The sequence below is a fragment of the Sitodiplosis mosellana genome, unplaced genomic scaffold (assembly GCF_009176505.1).
Source record: "Sitodiplosis mosellana isolate CC-2019 unplaced genomic scaffold, AAFC_SMos_1.0 Smas_scaffold_2, whole genome shotgun sequence".
NCBI lineage: Eukaryota > Metazoa > Arthropoda > Insecta > Diptera > Cecidomyiidae > Sitodiplosis > Sitodiplosis mosellana.
Genome location: NW_022595245.1, coordinates 6,210,685 through 6,229,646, shown reverse-complemented (window position 1 = coordinate 6,229,646; position 18,962 = coordinate 6,210,685). Strand labels below are relative to the sequence as shown.

At 34.5% G+C, this 18,962-nt stretch overlaps 4 protein-coding genes across 30 annotated transcripts in view; 2 read left to right on the top strand and 2 right to left on the bottom strand.

Annotated features, from left to right (window-relative positions):
* The first annotated feature begins 497 nt into the window (after positions 1-497).
* LOC129565163 (uncharacterized) lies at positions 498-2,143 on the top strand. Its single transcript, XM_055439724.1, has 3 exons — positions 498-639; positions 1,160-1,484; positions 1,551-2,143. The coding sequence occupies exons 2-3, from the start codon at positions 1,178-1,180 to the stop codon at positions 1,958-1,960; spliced, it is 717 nt and encodes a 238-aa protein (XP_055295699.1). The 5' UTR covers positions 498-639; positions 1,160-1,177; the 3' UTR covers positions 1,961-2,143.
* Positions 2,144-2,793: 650 nt separating this feature from the next.
* LOC129564961 (uncharacterized) lies at positions 2,794-3,351 on the bottom strand. Its single transcript, XM_055439215.1, has 2 exons — positions 3,025-3,351; positions 2,794-2,930 (listed from the first exon to the last, which is right to left on the bottom strand). Exons 1-2 carry the CDS (start codon positions 3,344-3,346, stop codon positions 2,794-2,796), a joined length of 459 nt encoding a protein of 152 aa, XP_055295190.1. The 5' UTR covers positions 3,347-3,351.
* Positions 3,352-4,356: 1,005 nt separating this feature from the next.
* LOC129565168 (uncharacterized) lies at positions 4,357-5,061 on the top strand. The gene is made up of 2 exons (XM_055439731.1): positions 4,357-4,683; positions 4,779-5,061. Exons 1-2 carry the CDS (start codon positions 4,362-4,364, stop codon positions 4,913-4,915), a joined length of 459 nt encoding a protein of 152 aa, XP_055295706.1. The 5' UTR covers positions 4,357-4,361; the 3' UTR covers positions 4,916-5,061.
* Positions 5,062-11,562: 6,501 nt separating this feature from the next.
* The window catches only part of LOC129565152 (mitogen-activated protein kinase-binding protein 1), a 37,182-nt gene continuing 29,782 nt past the window's right edge, over positions 11,563-18,962 (bottom strand). For 8 of the 27 annotated variants that reach the window (XM_055439700.1, XM_055439692.1, XM_055439706.1 and 5 more), the window contains 7 exons: positions 18,493-18,595; positions 14,790-14,882; positions 14,237-14,400; positions 14,086-14,167; positions 13,297-13,524; positions 12,873-13,065; positions 11,563-12,740 (listed from right to left, as the gene is read on the bottom strand). In XM_055439700.1, coding sequence (XP_055295675.1) covers positions 12,590-12,740; positions 12,873-13,065; positions 13,297-13,524; positions 14,086-14,167; positions 14,237-14,400; positions 14,790-14,882; positions 18,493-18,595 — 1,014 coding nt within the window. In that variant the 3' untranslated portion in view covers positions 11,563-12,589. Of the gene's footprint in view, positions 12,741-12,872; positions 13,066-13,296; positions 13,525-13,770; positions 13,855-14,085; positions 14,168-14,236; positions 14,401-14,789; positions 14,883-15,289; positions 18,010-18,492; positions 18,596-18,962 lie in introns of those variants that run through there. The other 19 variants (XR_008687575.1, XR_008687579.1, XR_008687578.1 and 16 more) reach the window with 4 other exon arrangements.

Genomic DNA, 18,962 nt, shown 5'->3' with positions numbered 1-18,962 from the left:
AATTATGATAACGTATACATTACAATAAAATCACCAAATAGTGAAACATTCAATACCCACTTCGCTTCGGCCGAATCTTTCTTGCATTATCTATGGGTTTATCTTATTAAATGGTTTTACTGTAATTTGAATGGGAAATATTTATTTCACTCTCATGTATACGAACCATGGCGATACTCTGTAAGTTACAGACTGTAACATGAAACTCAAGATTCTAAAAATGTGTTTGTCGCTGCATAGCAAAGATGCTATGTTCGATATAAAAAATGTCTGCAATGCGAACTGTTTATTTACATCAAACAATAAATTAGACACATTACGAGCGATGAATTGGGACCTTTGTTTCTTGAGCTGAGAACCGAAATACTTTGCACGATTAATCTGAATAGGATTGCATGTGCATTAGAGATGAACGTAATTCTTTTAAAAAGAAAATACACAAAGTTTGAATATCATTTCAGTAAATCTGGTTATATGTATTGTGGTAAACACAACTTCACAAACACAAACAAAAAAATAATAATATTCGCACCATCAAAGTGACCAAGCCATTGGATTGTTTCAGATAGTGTTTGATAGTGATTGGTAACAGTCGTTTCGTTCGTTCGCGGTGGTGATTCAGAGACAGTGAATTGTTTGGTAATTCTCATTCCAAAAATTGGCACAGTAATAAAGCCTGAAAATGTCGGGATTTTCATTTCTTTCTTATAACGAAATGCAATGCGAATTTTGATTTTTTCTAATTTGAAACATTTTCAAACTGAAAAAATTTCACTTTAGGAAGATTAGAAACCACATAGCATTTCATCAAATGAATTTTACAATAGAAAAAGAGGTGGAAACCGATGAGTAGGCTTCCATATATCGTGCAAATTTAAATACATTTAATAGTAATTTGCCCTTGTATTTTCGTACTACTACGATTGGATTTTCAATCATTGAAAAGTTATTCACTTTGTCTGACTTAACCAGATAAAATAATTGAACTTTAGCCCACTCAGTGGAATTTGATTTAAATTCCAATGATAGTGCATACAAAAAACCAGTTGAAACGTCTGAAAAATTCAATATATTTACAAAACGGTTATTAAATTATTAAATTTCAAACTAAAATGATTGATTAAATAATAACCCTCGAAAAATATTTTTTGTCTTTCAGTCGAAACAACAAGGAAGAATGGCAGCAAATTTGCCGAAATACAATGTCGCAGTCAATTTAAATACTGACGATCTAGATGAAGTAAAAACGTTTTGGAAATCAATTTTCCGTGAAGAACAGCCCGAGGACAATCAAACTTGCCCAATATGCAAGAAAAAGTTGGCATCAGAAGCCAATCGCGACAAGCACATTGAACGAATGCACGGCGGTGGAAGCAAGCCTGCAAATAAAAATCGCCAGAAGCCGACAAAGCAAACAAAACGAGGCGCGGAACGTGAGCCCATAGTGAATGAAATGTTGAACATGTTCACAAACAACGATCAAGGTTTGCATCTAGTTTGAAGGATTTTTTCTCATCTTTAACTAATTCATTTCTTTTCATTTGATTTAGCAAAAGAACCGAACTCAAAACGACCAAAACGTTCTACCAGAACTGTTTTTGTGGAATTAGAATCGGACGATGGTTTGGGCTCTGACACGACAGATTCGGAATCAGATCGTTTGGTATCGGCTCCAGTGGAAAGGGTCGCGAATCGATCATCGCCAGTATTACGCAAGTCCACAACAGATTCGGAATCAAATCATTTGGCATCGGCACCGGAAGGAAGGATTTGCCTCCCAGAATTACACAATGCATCAACATATTCGGAATCAAGTCGTTCGTTATCGGTGCCAGTAGAAAGGAATGGTCTCGCGATTCGATCATTGCCAGAATTTCGCAATACCATAACTCGCTCCGTACCATTTCCAGGACTCCAGTCAGATGTAAGAGTGTCCATCAAACGTGAGCCGGATTTTTAGACCGATAACTGTATGAAGGCTTATCTGTCTGAAGTGCGATTTCATAACCATTCAAATAAAATACAAACATACCAAAAGGTATTTTCAATAGTTAGAGGCAAATTGTTTCCATTTTCAAATAGCCATTCAAATATTAGAAAAACATAATGATAACTCAAAATGTCATGAAAAAACTATCAGTTCAACTTCAATAAAATTCTGCATAACGTTTACTAATCAGCAGATAAATTGTTGTGTTTCCGTTCAAACTTTTCTTCAAATTACAATTAAATGGCAGCTTCTTAAGCAGTAAAATTCAAGGTAGGTAACACTCTTATGGAATAACTCTTTTGGATTCACTATTTAAATTTGGTTAATAAATCATTTCGTGAATCTTCATTTGATTAGAAAAATAAACAAAATGCGAAATATTGTGATTTCTTGCGATTGAAAAAAAAAGATTTACAACGTCCTTCAAAATGATGGTTATGCGCGAAGAAAAAAGTTTCAATGTGGAGTTTTCTTTATAAAATTAACCTAAAAAGTTATACCTTCATCTTGTCTTCAAAATAAAATGGCGTTCGAAATCATAAATGTTGTTTTCTTCAACAATTCATACAGAATAAATTCAAGTATCAAAATAAGAAAAAGAAAAAAAGACCAAACAATTTGCGTTAAAAAAATATTTTCTTTATTAATGACAGGAATTTTAAGACACACAATTAGCTAAGCTCAATTCGTCGAACTGAGTAGCATCTGATGGAGTTTGTATTTTATGAAAAATGTTCGTCGATGTATACGGTTTAGAAAATTTTTATCAAGGAATTCATTCAGTGAATGAATGTTGATGTAATCTATTCAACCAGTTCACATTTTATGTCCACATCTAGGTTGACCGGCATTGGTACAGTTCTTTTGGAGTTTTTAGTACACGAACGGCGGGTTGGATCGCTTGTACCACCGACCGAACAATCCTTTTGGTGATTGAGATCTGGAAACAAATCAGAGTTGGAGTCAAATCCTAAATCATAAAATTGAATGAATAAATCAAAGCACAAAAACAAGCAACTCAAACATATACACACTTTGTCCATTCATCGTTTGAGAATCATTCAGCTTGCGATTTTGGCCATTTTCAACCGTTGTTTCATTTGCATCGTCCTCCTGTCTTTGTTTATGAATATTTGCGATGTGCCGGTCTCGATTTTTCTTTGACGCAAACATTTTGTTGCATATTGGACACGCGCGATTTTTAAAATCAGCCAATTCCGATGCTGGTACCGAAGCTGATACTGCCCTTTGAGCTCCAACAACTGCTCCTTCAATTATGGATTTCAAAAACGAATCAAAACCATCCGGATTTTCAATTGTCATACTGAAATGTGAGGATTCTCGTGACGACGCCATTCTAATTCATTGAGCCCTGTGGAAAAATAATAATTTTTACATATAATTTTGTTGAAATTGTAATACACTATTTTCTTTTTCAATTCAAAAGCCATTTCAGTTGAGTAAAAATATGCCTTGCCTTTTGAAATGTGGATTTACGAAAAACATTCATTGGCTTGGAATCACTTTCTGCAAAATGGCCCTTTTCGTTTGGTGAAAATCACTATCTGGGACGAGTTAATGTGCGGCAACTTCAACTTTGATCTGAATAGTGTTTGCTATCAAGAAAAATATTTAATGGTAGGTTTCTTTGTTTGTATTCGTTTCATTTTGTCCAGGGAAATGAACGATTCAAACCGCACTGGCTATCGTTGTAGCGAGTAAAACGTTCTCCAATGCAAACTTCAACGATTGATTCAATGGTAGTCACTCCTTCGATTGTGTGCAATTCGTTCGATCTATAACGAAGGGTCACCAATACAAATACCCAAATTTCATACACTCTGTGCCATTTCCCCACGTAGAAAAGAGTTCCACAGTTTCGCATTGGTGTGCAAAATAGTAGCAAACCGATTTGGCACTCACACAATGAAAAACGATCGGCAATAAGGTTGAAGCTGAGTCTTTTATATTGAATCAATCGTTAAAGTTTGCATCGGAGAACGTTTTACTCGCTACAACGATAGCCAGTGCGGTTTGAATCGTTCATTTCCCTGGACAAAATGAAACGAATACAAACAAAGAAACCTACCATTAAATATTTTTCTTGATAGCAAACACTATTCAGATCAAAGTTGAAGTTGCCGCACATTAACTCGTCCCAGATAGTGATTTTCACCAAACGAAAAGGGCCATTTTGCAGAAAGTGATTCCAAGCCAATGAATGTTTTTCGTAAATCCACATTTCAAAAGGCAAGGCATATTTTTACTCAACTGAAATGGCTTTTGAATTGAAAAAGAAAATAGTGTATTACAATTTCAACAAAATTATGTGTAAAAATTATTATTTTTCCACAGGGCTCAATGAATTAGAATGGCGTCGTCACGAGAATCCTCACATTTCAGTATGACAATTGAAAATCCGGATGGTTTTGATTCGTTTTTGAAATCCATAATTGAAGGAGCAGTTGTTGGAGCTCAAAGGGCAGTATCAGCTTCGGTACCAGCATCGGAATTGGCTGATTTCAAAAATCGCGCGTGTCCAATATGCAACAAAATGCTTGCGTCAAAGAAAAATCGAGACCGGCACATCGCAAATATTCATAAACAAAGACAGGAGGACGATGCAAATGAAACAACGGATGAAAGTGGCCTTAAACGCAAGCCGAATGATTCTCAAACGATGAATGGACAAAGTGTGTATATGTTTGAGTTGCTTGTTTTTTGTGCTTTGATTTATTCATTCGATTTTATGATTTAGACTTTGACTCCAACTCTGATTTGTTTCCAGATCTCAATCACCAAAAGAATTGTTCGGTCGGTGGTACAAGCGATCCAACCCACCGTTCGTGTACTAAAAACTCCAAAAGAACTGTACCAATGCCAGTCAACCTAGATGTGGACATAAAATGTGAACTGGTTGAATAATTACATCAACCTTCATCCACTGAACACGATCCTTCATAAAAATTGTCTAAACCGTATACATTTACGAACATTTTTCATAAAAAACAAACTCCATCAGATGCCATTCAATTCGCCGAATCGAGCTCATCTTATTTTGTGTTTTAAATTAATATTTCAACACAAACCTACAATGTCCAACGAGCGGTGGTTACAAATGCATTTTAGTGTAGAAATAAGTTTTAATGAGGTCTTCATCGAAATAACTTTTTAAAAAATTATAAGGGGGAGAGCAGTAGTCGAAAATTACAGAAGTAATTCAAAATAATTCCTCGTTCGCCGCAATAATTCTCCTGAAGCATTCTGACGTTTCTGTGTTCAAGTGATTAGATGAAATAAATCAATCAAAACTACAGAAGAATTTGATATTAAACTCTCATTGCGACAAAGCGGTGATCATTTCAATAAATGTGATGATGCAAAAACGTCAGAACAAATCAAGACAATTACTTTGACGAACAAGGAATTACTTCGAATTACTCTGGTATTGTTCTGCCCCCTGAAAAATTACCTTTATGTTGTCATGAAAATGGAACGTCGTTCGAGAATATAAATGTTGTTTTCTACATTGGAAAAGAATCTTTAACAATTGTTGTGAATCAATTCAGCTCAAGTTCAAGTAGGTAAAGTAAAAACACCAACCAATTTGTATGTAGAAATTGAAATTTATTTTGAATCTTTTTTAGGACAATTCATAATAATGCATGTGAAGTGACTGCATTCCTAATATATATTAGTGAACGATCCCTTTTCTTAATTTCCATTCGACTTATCGTAAAACTTGAACAATTTACTTTTATGTGTGTGCACTTGGATTCATAGCCAAGTTTTTTAGCCACACATTTTTTTCTTGCAAAAAATTCTGTCAAAGTCAAATTTCATACCAACACAACCAAAGTTTTTTTTCAACGAAAAAAATTCTATGCAGTGGTAAAAGAACTATGGTATAGATTCAAGAAAAAGAATCACTAATACTAAGATTCGTTTAACATTATTTGAGTAGTTTGGATCGAAAATGTAATACAGAAAAGTTGCGCGGAAAAATGTCAAATGAAAAGAGATAGCTATACAGTTCACTATAGTTTACTATATCCGCTCTCTATTTTTCCGCGCAACTTTTCTGTATTACATTTTTGCTCCAAACTACTCATTTCTGTGTGTGCAATACTGTTCCTCAACAAACTATGTTTGCGGAAAAGTAATATATTTCGACACAAAAGATTAAAAAGCCATAACAATCATCATATTTGACTAGCCCGTTTCCTTCAAAAAGTAGCTTAGATATGCTTTTTGGTTACACAGACACGTTACAATAACGTTAATTATTATCAAACAAATATCGAAATTTTGATGAAACCATTTTTTCAATAAATTCCTGATTTCTTTTCTATTTCTGAGCAAATATTGACTGGTCAATGGACATAATTCTTAATTAAGTAATTGCATGTGAATTGTGAACATATTTGGTATAGAATAATACTAGTATATGTCATTAAGATCCATATATCCCATTCATATAGCGAATAAAATGCTGTGAAAAGAGCTAAAACCAATCATGAATAGCCATTGGTGCTAATAACATTTATAAATTATTGTTCACTGATGAATTTCCTTCATTTGTGATTCATTCTTCGTGAACGTTGTTACATCACTGGCAAAAAATCAGTTAATTCAATATAAAGAATCTTATGATAAAATCTTAACAGTTTATTTAGAACGAATCAAACTCTCCAGTTGCCAAAGACATTGATAATTTATCGAGATTTGCGAAACATCATAAAATATGAAAATCCTCTGTTGGCCACCTGTATACACATACAACTTACATCAATACAAATTGAAAGAAAATTCACATTTTCAGAAAGGAGACTCACTTGTTTAAACGATTCACGATTGCACGACGCATTTTCAAATGTCTGAAGAACAACTGGCCGTTGAGTATTCTGGATGATTAGCGGCAATATCTTTTGTATGTCTCTAGGGAATGCGGCCCAGTCACAGTCATAGATGGCGTCGTTCAGTTGATCGAAGAGATTGGTTAGCCTTTGTCCGAATTCACAAATAAGAAAAAGCAACGAGAATGACCAAAATGCTTGATATAATGGTTTGATTAGCTCGAGTGGAACAACATTTTGTTCCTGAAATAGAAAGTAAATGAATTTTTGCCACCACATGCCCATGGAAAAATAGAGAAAATACTCAACTAATTTCATTTGAACCACCAAAAATGTGCTGCAAATGTTTACCAGACTCCAAAGAAAGTAAATAATAATAATGAGCGCATAGATGTTGTTCATATCGAAAACAAGTCTGATAAAGGTGAAACACATCATTATCGAATTGAAAATATTACGATATAGAATTTAGATTGCTCAGTAGAAAGTTTGATCAAGTGATTGAAATTGATTCGACATTAAATGACAATCAATTCGACTTAACTGTTTTGGTTTCGTATGAAATTCAACAATATCAGCAACTCTCTTCATCAGTTCCGCTGGACTTTCCCCGGCTTTGTTCCTCTCATCCAAGGCATGAATCTCGCTCTTGATCTCATTGCAAAATGTAAATATCATGAAACACAGCGAAACTAAACTACCAATAGAACATGCAACTATGTGACCTGCATAATAAGTCGCTGAGCCTTGAATTGTAAAAATGATCAAATATCCAATTGGTGTTCTCCAGTAAAACGGGGTCCTCAATAAAATGAATGAAAATAGAAAATGATGGAAATCAAATGTCAAGTCATCTTCACACAGTGTACACAAAATTGGACGTTTTTAGTCGGTTACAAGGAAAATACCGAAATACATACCACCATTGATAAGGTAAAATGAAGCCTTCGCATCTGAGATCCGTCGCAAAATAAAGATAGAAGCTTATAATAAAATTCGGCATCAACATTGCTGTAACTGTCAATTTCACAGTTATGAAATGAAATACACCGGTCCACTTTTCGATATTTTCATTCAATTTTACGTATGCTGACTTTGATTCTGGGTTCTCCATTCCTGCATCATTTCACAAACAATATGGTTAAATACAAAACTTCCAATAAACATGACAGAGACAAGGCTTTAAAATTGTCAAAATAGAAATTTTTATTGGAAGCTGTGTTGATTTTATTTCAAGATTTGTAATGAGCCAAACAATATTCAATTTCATTTAAAAACAAAATGTAGGTATAATAAAATCACTGTGTGTCAATATCTTACGCTGTCTAATGAGGTTTTCGAAGTCTTCGATCAATTTGAATAGGCCATCCATTTTCCAAATGAATATTGCGAAATTTACAGAAAACATAGTCAAAGATAAGGACGCAAAAAAGGAATCTGCATATTCGTCAAGTGTTTCGTCTTCATGTCCAAGAAAACCAGTCAAAAATATGATGCATGTTATCGCGACAGTGAAAGCCAGTAATCTCTTGAGGAACATGATCACTGAATGATTCTTTTGAAATGGCTGAAGTGGCTCAACTCCCACACCGGCCAAGTATTTTTGAAACAATTGAAAGATTTTCATGGTATGTTCTTGCCAAAAGTTTGGTGTTCTGTCTGATTTCACTGTTAAACTCTTATTAACAAGTTCACTTATTCAACTATTCTCGGTGGAAAAAAATTCAACTGATTTCACCAAAATTACTAAAATCAGTTTTTTGTGGAAAGAATGTCCGTTGTAAGATTCTAGAAATTTTTCTTGAGTTTGATTTTTGAATTATTGGTTTATTATATTTCAACTGAATTTTCTTTAAGAGAAGAACGATTATCCAAATGGCTTCGTTGAACTAATTTATCGTATCACTTCGAATGACGGCTGGATCCTGTTTGTCCATTCAATGTGTTCACCGGAATGGTTTACATTCTCACATGGACATCAACATTTTACATATCAATAATTTGTCGAGATCCACGTTTATGCGCTTCATTACAACCCCAGAAAAATAGTTTTATTTCGAATGGATGCATTTTTCATAAGTGAATTCATTCTAACACTACCGTTTGACTACCGACCGTTGATTAAAAATTAATATAAAAGCCAATCCGGTCTCTATTTTTAACCAATTACTTTAATGAATTGTGGCACAGAAAACTTTTTTACAGCGGAAGAGTGTGCAGTGTGCACTATGTAGTTCGGCATCGATTGGATATGAGTCGAAGTTTTAAGGCAGTTGGAAAAACTATAATATTTCTAGTGTATCTACAATTGAAGCATTGAAATATGGGCATGGGAATGGGCGTGGGCATGTAAATGAACTTGAAGCCCTACCACTTATTCACTTTTATTTTAAGTTGATCGAAATGATTAATTAACGTCTGTCCGAATTCAAAAACAAGAAAAAGCAGGGAGAGTTACCAAAATGCTAGAAATAATGGTTAAATCAGCTCCAGTGGATCCAAATTTCGTTCCTGAAACGGAAAGTAAATTGCGTCTATTTAAAATCACATGCCCATGAAAAGACGGAAAAAAAAACTCAACTAATTCCAATTGAACAATAAAAAGTGCGCTGCAAATGGTTGACAGACCCTAAAGAAAATAAACTATATCGATGAGCGCATAGATGTTGTTCATATCAAAACATAGTCTGAGAAAGGGAAACGATATAGAATTTGGATTGCTCAGTAGAAAGTTTGATCAAGTGCTTGAAATCGATTCGACATTAAATGACAATCAATTTGACTCAACTGTTTTGCTCTTCGTGAAATTCAACAATATCAACAACTCTCTTCATCAGTTCCGCTGGACTTTCCCCGGCTTTGTTCCTCTCATCCATGGCATGAATCTCGCTCTTGATCTCATTGCAAAATGTAAATATTATGAATCGCAGCGAAACTAAACTACGAGACTTTGAAAGAAGTTTTTTTATTTGATTCAATCTATTTATCGAAATGATTGCATGTTTAGTTAACGCAAGTAAATTATTGACACCATCTGATGATATCCACAATATTCGAAAAGATTTCTAATGAAATTTCATGCTCGAGGCTGATTATATAGGACTTTGAAAAAACGTTGCAACACTTCGGACGAAAACGATGTCAAAAGGAATAATCGACCGTGAATACAATAATTGAAATAATTCTCTTGTGTTCCGAAAAAATATTATGTGGCCTCTGAAGCAAAAAAAAATAGAGGTTGCCTCGAGAAACGATGAGTTTCGAATTAATATTTCAACACAAACCTACAACGTCCTTACGAACCAGCGAGGAAATAAGTTTCAATGAGGCCCTCATCGAATTGATTTAAAAAAAAATACCTTCATGTTGTCAGCCAAATAAAACATCATTCGGAATCATATTGTTTTCTTCATTGAAGAAGAATCTTCAACAATTGTTGTGAATCAATTCAGAACAAGTTCAAGTATCAAAAGAAGAAAAAAGCACCAACAAATTTGTATGTAAAAATTGAAATTTATTTTCGGTTCATTTTTAGGACAATTCATAAAATGTGTGTATCATTCATTCGTTTGTTCCATAATAAGTGTATGATGGATTAATTCCTTTTCGATTGGTATTTCTTCACAAAAAAATAGGTTGTTTATTGTTTCACTTATCAGATAATTGATAAATATGTATAGCTATTGTTCTATAGTCTACGCGTCTAAATTTTACAAATACAGGATAAATTTCTGTTTGTTTCTGTCGGTTTATTTATAGAGAGAATTAGTAAGGACTTTTCATTTATGTTCAGACGAATTAATCAACTATGATTTGAATAAGTACGCAAAAAATCGCAATTGAAGACAATTTTACGCTAAATTACGTTTGAAAATTAGAAATTTTTATGTTGTTTCTGTTTTAAATTTTCATTGACTATCATTTAATTTGTTGAATTCCTCACGTTTGTAAATCACATGCATGTGAAGTGACTGCATTCTAAATATTAGTGAACGATTTGTTTTTCTTCATTTCCATTCGACTTGTCGTAAAACTTAGACTAAACCTTTATTAAAAAGTTTCATTCATTAGTAATGATCCATTATTCCCTCTTGTCTTTTTTCTCGGGACCATTGAAATCGGTCACACAATACAATTTCGAGTTTTCTGCACATGGATTCAAAGCCAGGTTCATTGTAACTCATTAAAAATATAACTCACACAAAATGACCCTGTCAACCAAAACAAAATCAAATTGATTTACAAAATACAAACTAAACAGAATTTAACTAATACTAATGAATGTAAAAGAACCGAAACTCTTTCGGTTGGACGGCTGTTCCCGTTGATTTTTGATTTAGAAAAATGAACATTAGTCATTAGAAAGCATTAGTTGTTTAGGTTCATCGGTGTGCTAACCAACAAAATACCAATATTCTTTTGCCGAATCAATTCAGACCCGTGAGCAGGTCCGAAAACGATCGTTTTGCGCAAAACAACACGATTTTGTTGTGAAACCCGAATCAAAATGTTCTAACCATCCAGTGTCAATAACAACAAATGGATTTGTTCTGACCGGAGGTCTGGATGTAAGTGGTTAGAATGATTAGTTCGTGTTACTATCGATTAAATTGTGGCTAACTATTGATGAACTACCCCACCCTCTGTCCCGTTCTTTAATCGCTTTCTTTCACCAATATTGCATTGGAACTTTAGTTTCAGCAAGAAAAAAATAAATTTGATTACCAAGTTTTGTTTTTTTTTTTTTTTTTTTTTGTACAAGGGAATTATAAATTCACAGATTAAACTAAATGTTCTAACTAAATGACGGGCTACACTAAAATTTGATTATATAATATTTGATTTGATATCAACTAAAAACGAATTTTGTTTTATTATTTACATGTTTTAACAGAAAACTTAAGAAAAATGGCAACAAAGTTTTTAGTTAATTTAAATTGTCTAAGAATTTGAACATTAAAACTAGTGTTAAGCGTTTGAATTCAGTGTGTGTTTTGCTATTTCGTTTCATATTTCACATGCAATTCAATTCAATGCAATGCAATGCCATTCGCTTTTTTCCGTTCACTTCACTTCACAATTTGTCTTATGATGTTTGACTTCTTTTCTTTAAAAATGGGTTAAAATTTGATTGGTAACATAATAATTTGAATGTGTGAACAAGCCATAAAAATTCATTGCGTTATTTTAATTGATTTGTTTAAGAGTTAAGAGTTAAATTCCGCTACGGTCTTATTGAATTGAAAAGACAAGAAAAAATGCATTCCGACTGAATGCGCAATAAAGGGAACTCATTCGAATGCTGTATACTTTTCCTTCGAAATCAACAATTATTCACTTTTTATTTTCTTTTTATCGAGACAAATCGTCGCTGCTTTCGCTATTGTTGTTGCTTTGAAACGGTTAATAACTTAACAATACTAAATAGCCAAATATTGAGTATGGACAAATAGAGAACTTTGTGACGTGGAACGAAAAAAAAAACAAATAAATTAAAAACATATTTCTTCAGATTCAGTGTGTGTGTGTTTTTTGGTCATTTCTATTAATTGTTGTTGCTTTTTGTGTTTTTGTTCGAATTCAGTTGGTATTTTATAAACTATTGAAAATATGTGTCTTTTTCTTAATTTAAATTCTTCATTTTCGGGTCGTACGATAACAAATTAATTTTCATAGTTGTGTTTATTCTTCACTCTCGGCTCTGGAACAAATTTTTTTTGAAACGGTTCAATGTTCATTCCATTTAAATGTTGTTGTTTTGCACATGCTTTTGAACTTTTTGTAGAATATCCGTGCATTTGTCCATCATTTGTGTATATTCGCCATTTTGTTGTGTCGATATTCGACTATCATTTTTGGCAAACGTCACATGATGACCAGAACGTTCCGACGGTCTAAAAAGTAGATTGAATTAAAAAAAAAAATCTTTAGAATTTTCTAATCTAGAAATTTCCTCAAAAACCAGAAAATTACATATTGAAAATTAAATAATTTTCCAAAAAAAAAAATACTACGATTCAACTTACTTATTCGTAATTTTCGTAAGCATCGACTGAGTCATCATCACAGCATTTTCCAATTCCTTCAGCATATCTTGCTTCCGGTTATCCGTTCCATTCGATGATTCTTCACTGGTTTTGAGTCTTTGGTGCAATTGCATCACGGAATTCGTTGTGACCATTAATTGCGATATGATATTCGATATTAGTTGAGAACTCACTGGAAAATTGAAATACAATTCGTTATTCTCTCAATTGGACATTTTAGTTAATGTTTTTTTTTCTTAATCTGATTGAAGTCCATGAGCACTTGTTACTACGAACGTATGGAGATTAAATCTAGGTCCATAGTAAAATTGCAGTGGCAACTGTGCAATCCATGTATCCAAATACTTTTTTGTGCCGAAAGAAAATCAACAAAGAAGAAAAGAAATGTGTTCATTGCACTCACAGTCAGCATTAGCGATATCATTATCTTTGCATGGGACCTCTTCATTGAAAGTGGTTTTGTTGGGTTTTCCATTGGTTGTGACATTGGGTACACCGTTGCGTTTGTATTCGACACCAGATATTCCACGTGGTCGTGGCGGTACAACTGGCTTATTGCCGCTAATCTTGTGAGTATTCGTTTGAGCTTCTTCTGAGCTGGAATCATCTTGACCACCGCTCGAAACGCTCACTGTACAAAAACGAAAAAAAAAACAATGAGAACGCCACAAAAAATGGCATTTCCGAGAGTATTTTTGCTCATTCAAATTATATACAGTTTGTTCGCAAAAACATCCTCGATTTAAATCTAGTGATGATGTAATGAATGTGATTAAGTCAGAAATAAATAACAAAAAAGGGAAACGAATACCCATAAATCAAAAAGAAAAAAAGGAGAAGACGAAAGAAAAAAAAAATGTGAAAATGTTAACACTACCACTACTAGTTAGTCCACGTCTTCTATTAATGATAGCGGCTGCAGTCTTATTAGTACTATTGTATTTGCTGTTTGCTGACGATGCTTCAAAGGTGATTAAAGGGAGGGAAAATAGAAAAATAAGATTAATATATGAAATATCTTGGAAATTATTTATGACAACAACAAAAAAAAGAAGTCAACAAAACTACGTCAGGGTAAGGAAAAAAGACTGCCATTTGCCATTTGTCATATGTGAGAAGTAAAAAAATTAGGGTCGAATGAAAGAGAATGAGCTATCTTTGATTAAATTTAAACAATTTTAAAAACACTTACCACCGTTCATTCTGTTCTGTGAGGCGATTGTTGGTCGCAAGATTCCACCACGACTAACTGGAGCTTCTGGGTCGGAATCACTCTGCAAAATGAAAAAAAAATTGTATGAAATGAAACTGTGTCATTGAGTTTAGTTTAAACTCCAACTTACTGCATGATTTAACGTTCCGCTCGATACGCTTCGGGTGCCCATTCCATTCGTTGACATTTTGCTAGATAATGTACTGTTTCGCTTGGCTGCCACGCGATTTGAGTTTGTGTTCTGTCGACTGCTTGCAATCGGTTTATATGAATGCGAACTTTGAGATTTGAAACCTACAAGCGAAACCAAAGTAAAAGGTAGAAAAGAAAACAAACACGTAAAAAAGTGGAAAAAGCTTGAAACACGTTCGTATAACCCTGACATCATCATCATCGTACGATGTCAGCGAAGATAGGTCAACTGGCAAGACAATTACGTAATCATCCTTACGGATTAAATGAACAATAAACAATCACAATCTTTTAACAAATAAAAAGAGGTAAGTTATTTGGAACTGCTTTGAAATCATAATATAATTGAGTCAGAGGAAAATAGATGGCATGGGGTCAGTAGATCTAAATTAGATTCATTCCGTCAAAATCAGCAAGAGAAAAAGGCAGTGAAATTTTAAAATAAAAACTAACAACTTAAGTTGTTGGAATTAAATATTTGTTGTTTTTACCTTTTCCCATACTTAAATCACTAAGCGAACAAGCGCGTCGAATAGAAGAAGAATCATCGTTTTGTGAGGGTAACATTAGGCTATTTGGACTTCCTATAAAGTAAATTCAAATCGATCAATAGAGTTTACATTTTTTTTGTCAGTTTGAAAGCAAATTTGAAAAAAGGTTCATGAAAAATAAATGGCGAAAATAAGCGAGTTTGAAGCAATGATTAATAGAATGATCTTAAAAAGTAGCGAAAATGAAGTTTTGAAGCAAATACTACTGAACGAATGACTAACATAAGGTATGTGCATGTGCGAACTAAATTTTTTGTATCGAAATTAAATATTTAGTTTGTGTAAATTAGTTATAACTAATAAAAAAAATTCAACCAAAATCCTAAGTGAACCAACTAAAAGTTATAAATTGGAGAACCAAAGAGTGATTTATTTTTCTGGAATAAAATAACGCAATAAATTTGGGTGATTGAAATTGTAAATTGGCATTCGAGACCCACACCTTCGACTCCGTAGCCATCGAGAAAGTCATCAGTCGAGCGTTGTCTGCGTTTCTTAAAATCACAATCGAATCGATATTTGGTGTCTTCCAACACATCCGGCAAACTATGATTCCGTCGAATTTCATTCCGTTCTCGCAAACGTAATGATAGCTCGCGTTCAAATTTTATCGATTTTGCCAAATTATCAAAATTAACGGTTAAACTCTTCACATAGCCCTTTTCGTTGGCATTACAACTGAATGGTCGCATTCGTATCTCTTTTGCGCAACGCTCATGCTCCAGTTTCTTTTCTTCCAATTCCACCAATTTATTGATTACATCAATTTTCTTTTCAATGTCACGGAATTTCGTGTACTCGGCTTTTGATAAAAAATCCGCCGTCACCACCGATGTCGAACTACACTGTTTTGGATCTAATGAAATGGATCGAATGACAGCTTTCTTTGCACGGTTCTTCGGTGCAATTTCATCCAATGAATCAACCGAATTCTCTTTGTACAAATTCGGCTTGGTATACAGGTCCAAACTGTCCAAATTATCATCTTCACATACACCCTTTTCGGCGATGTAAATCTCAATCGATCTCTCATCCATTTCCTTCGTCTCTTGACTCTCCAACTCTTTTAGACTTTGCTTTGCTCGTGCCTTTTCTTTTTCCTTCTCTTTTTCGGATCTTTTAAGCGGTGAACGTTCCTCGATCTTATTTCGATCTTTCACTTTTGTGCTACCTCTTTTGGCTTTCATGCTTGCCGAACGACGATTCGCCACTGGTGGCTTATGTGGAACGTACGGCATTTCCATTGTGCCTCCATATTGTGCATTTGAATTGCGCATTCGATTCCGATCCTTTTCGAATTTCTGTAAGTTTTGCTCGTACTTCTTGGCGGCGCTCTTTTGTTGCAAAATTCGGCCGCGATTATGGAACATTTCAATTTCGAAACTGCATGAACGCTTCACTTGTGATGGATCTGATGTTGTGTTACTTGTCGATGGCAATGGTTTGATTATTTCAATGGATGCCACCAAATTGCTTGGTTTGGCTGGAACAGCAGGTTTTACGAGTTTTCGCTCGAAGAAGTCTTCATCATCGTCGCATCCATACAGTGGATTTGAATTCTTAACTTGTCGTTCGTTGGCAAATTCTTTGCTCAAACTCCTATTGGTATGATTGGAATATTGATCGTTTTTCGATCCGAAGCGTGGAATAAAGTCATCATTCCTCGGATGGTATGCGGTGGTCGATAACGATGGGAATGTACACGAATTCGGAATGCCCGTGGATTTGGTGATATTCTGGAATTCAGGCGGTGGTGGCGGCAGCGGTGAACAGCGATTCGATGTTCTGGCCGAAGTGTTATTGCTCATCATCAAACAATCGTAGTCATAATTTGCAATATTGCATTCGTCTCGGTCATGAAAACCATGACCATACTGATGATCCATGTAGTAATCAAAAACATTATTATTCGGACTGGAGCCATACGACTTCGAAGTGGTTGGTTGTGCCTCAAACCTAGAATCATACATATTTGGAGCGCGGCACAGAATATCGCGTTTAGTTTTCGTAAATAACACCTCAAGTGGTACGCTTTTACACTCAGACTCATCAGACAGAATACTTTCCATGCTGTTGCAATAGCTAACACCGCATCCGCTCATATCATCCGAAATCAGACTCTCTTGACTCTTTTGTTCGGGCGCCAAAAAGAAACTGGCACTCGAATGGCGTTGCGAACTGAGGAAGGCGTAGTTTGGCTTTGGTTTGTCAGCATCCTCATTTAAAATATCCGACAGTGACACATTTCGATTGCGATTCAAATAAAATTCATCATAAATAAAGTAATCGGAAACGGATCGGGTTGGCATCATTGAAATGTTTTCATTTTTTCGATGTTTTTTCCTACAAACGGACTTTCTAGTGCGTGGATTCGTTTGACATTTTCCACTATAATCTAAATCTAGGCTACAATCTTCCAATGAATCGGAGCTGAAGCTGCCGTCTTCGTCTTCTTGCATTGGAACATCACCTGAGTTGCGATTCGTTGTGGGCTCTGGTTTATTTGTGCTCGGTAGTGGTTTATCAACATCAAGATCACCATATTTCTGTGTGATTTCGGCAATCATTTTCTCTGTATCAGCGTGAATCATATCCAAAATCGTTTTGGCATCTTCACTGTACATCGAATGCCGTTTATGATCAACTTCATTGCGATGCTGGTTCATATTCTCAGCGTTCGATTGACGTGATCCATCGATTGTTGTCCAATCGATTTCCTCATGCACTGGTGACACTGGGCATGATTTATAATTTTTCAAAATACCCGGATGCTTTGGCCCTTTAACTTTCGACGTCGCATTTTTCTGCTCGGCTGTAAGATCTAATGCGTTTGGCCGCAACGAATTACTAATCGGCACTGAATGCTGTGGCGAACTACATGGCGGTGTTGATTGCATTGGATACGGTGCAGTGTAATATGGATGAGGTGGTGGTGGTAGTGGTTGTGTTTGTGCATTTGTATAATAAACGCCAACATCCGTTGGATATGGTGGATAATCACGTTGAATCTGACGAATCATTTGGCAATTGTGCGTTAGAACGGATTTTGGTGCAGCGCAATTCAAATAGTTGCTATTCGAACCGTGATGATAGTAATGATTCGGTACATAATTACTAGGACAACAGTTATAATTGGTGTTTCTAAACGGATTAGTATCTTCTACGCGACAGTAAGACACCAAAGTGCGCAACACGACAAAGTTTTTTCATTTGATTAGTTTACAGAGAGAGTTTTTTTTTCAAGTTTAATTTGGTGTTAGTGTTAGTTTGGTTTTGTTTACGATACGTATGAGGATAGCAGCATTAAAAAAGACAAAAAGAACAAAGAAAATTTGTGTGAGAAAACATTGGAGTTAATTTTACAAAAAACCTAATTAATTATTGAAGGAGAAAATACATGTTTTTTTTTGTTAATTTGGGCAATGATTGAAGTCATCAGTGATGATGACACATCACACAGATTATTTCTATGCAAACACTTTTCAACTTTTTTTCTTCCATATTAAAAACATAAATGACAAATGAATTTTTAGCTTATACGCAGATGAAGTGCACACTTTCCAACACGGAATGAAATTTGCTAGCCACAATTTTATGACACATTCAATGTGAATGCAAACAAAAAAAAACGGTGTTAATTTACCTTGCTGCGGCAAACGATTCAGCAATCGCGCCCGGTCCAAGTTCGCTGAATGGGTCAGATCTGATATACTCTGACTAGCTCGTAACGTTGAACGATAGCCCACCTAAATTAATGCAAATGATTTCATTTTATTAATCGCAGTTTTTTTTTATTGAAGTAATTTAATTAACACACGAAATTGAAAGAGAAATAGATAGAATTTCATTGAAATGATAATAAAATTTTGAAATTTAAATATTTAAAAAAAAATGAAAGTTGCTGAAACAACGACAAATTTCATATTAAAATAAGTCTGGACTTACTAAATATGTCCAAATTTAACGAAAATCCATTAATTCTTTCAATTTCGGAATGAAGTACATGAAATGGATCAGTATCTTTTCAGTAGTTAATGTCTATTTACAATGGACTGTCGATGAATATATTTGAATGCCTGAGAATAAATGTAATTTCTGTAGTATTCGCAGAGC

Bases quoted from the DNA above. Each gene is read 5' to 3' on its own strand.
- LOC129565163 (XM_055439724.1), top strand. From the start codon at position 1,178: ATGGCAGCAAATTTGCCGAAATACAATGTCGCAGTCAATTTAAATACT. The intron at 1,485-1,550 runs GTTTGCATCTAG...CATTTGATTTAG, and splicing joins GTTCACAAACAACGATCAAG to CAAAAGAACCGAACTCAAAA.
- LOC129564961 (XM_055439215.1), bottom strand. From the start codon at position 3,346: ATGGCGTCGTCACGAGAATCCTCACATTTCAGTATGACAATTGAAAAT. The intron at 2,931-3,024 runs GTGTGTATATGT...ATTTGTTTCCAG, and splicing joins TCAAACGATGAATGGACAAA to ATCTCAATCACCAAAAGGAT.
- LOC129565168 (XM_055439731.1), top strand. From the start codon at position 4,362: ATGGCGTCGTCACGAGAATCCTCACATTTCAGTATGACAATTGAAAAT. The intron at 4,684-4,778 runs GTGTGTATATGT...ATTTGTTTCCAG, and splicing joins TCAAACGATGAATGGACAAA to ATCTCAATCACCAAAAGAAT.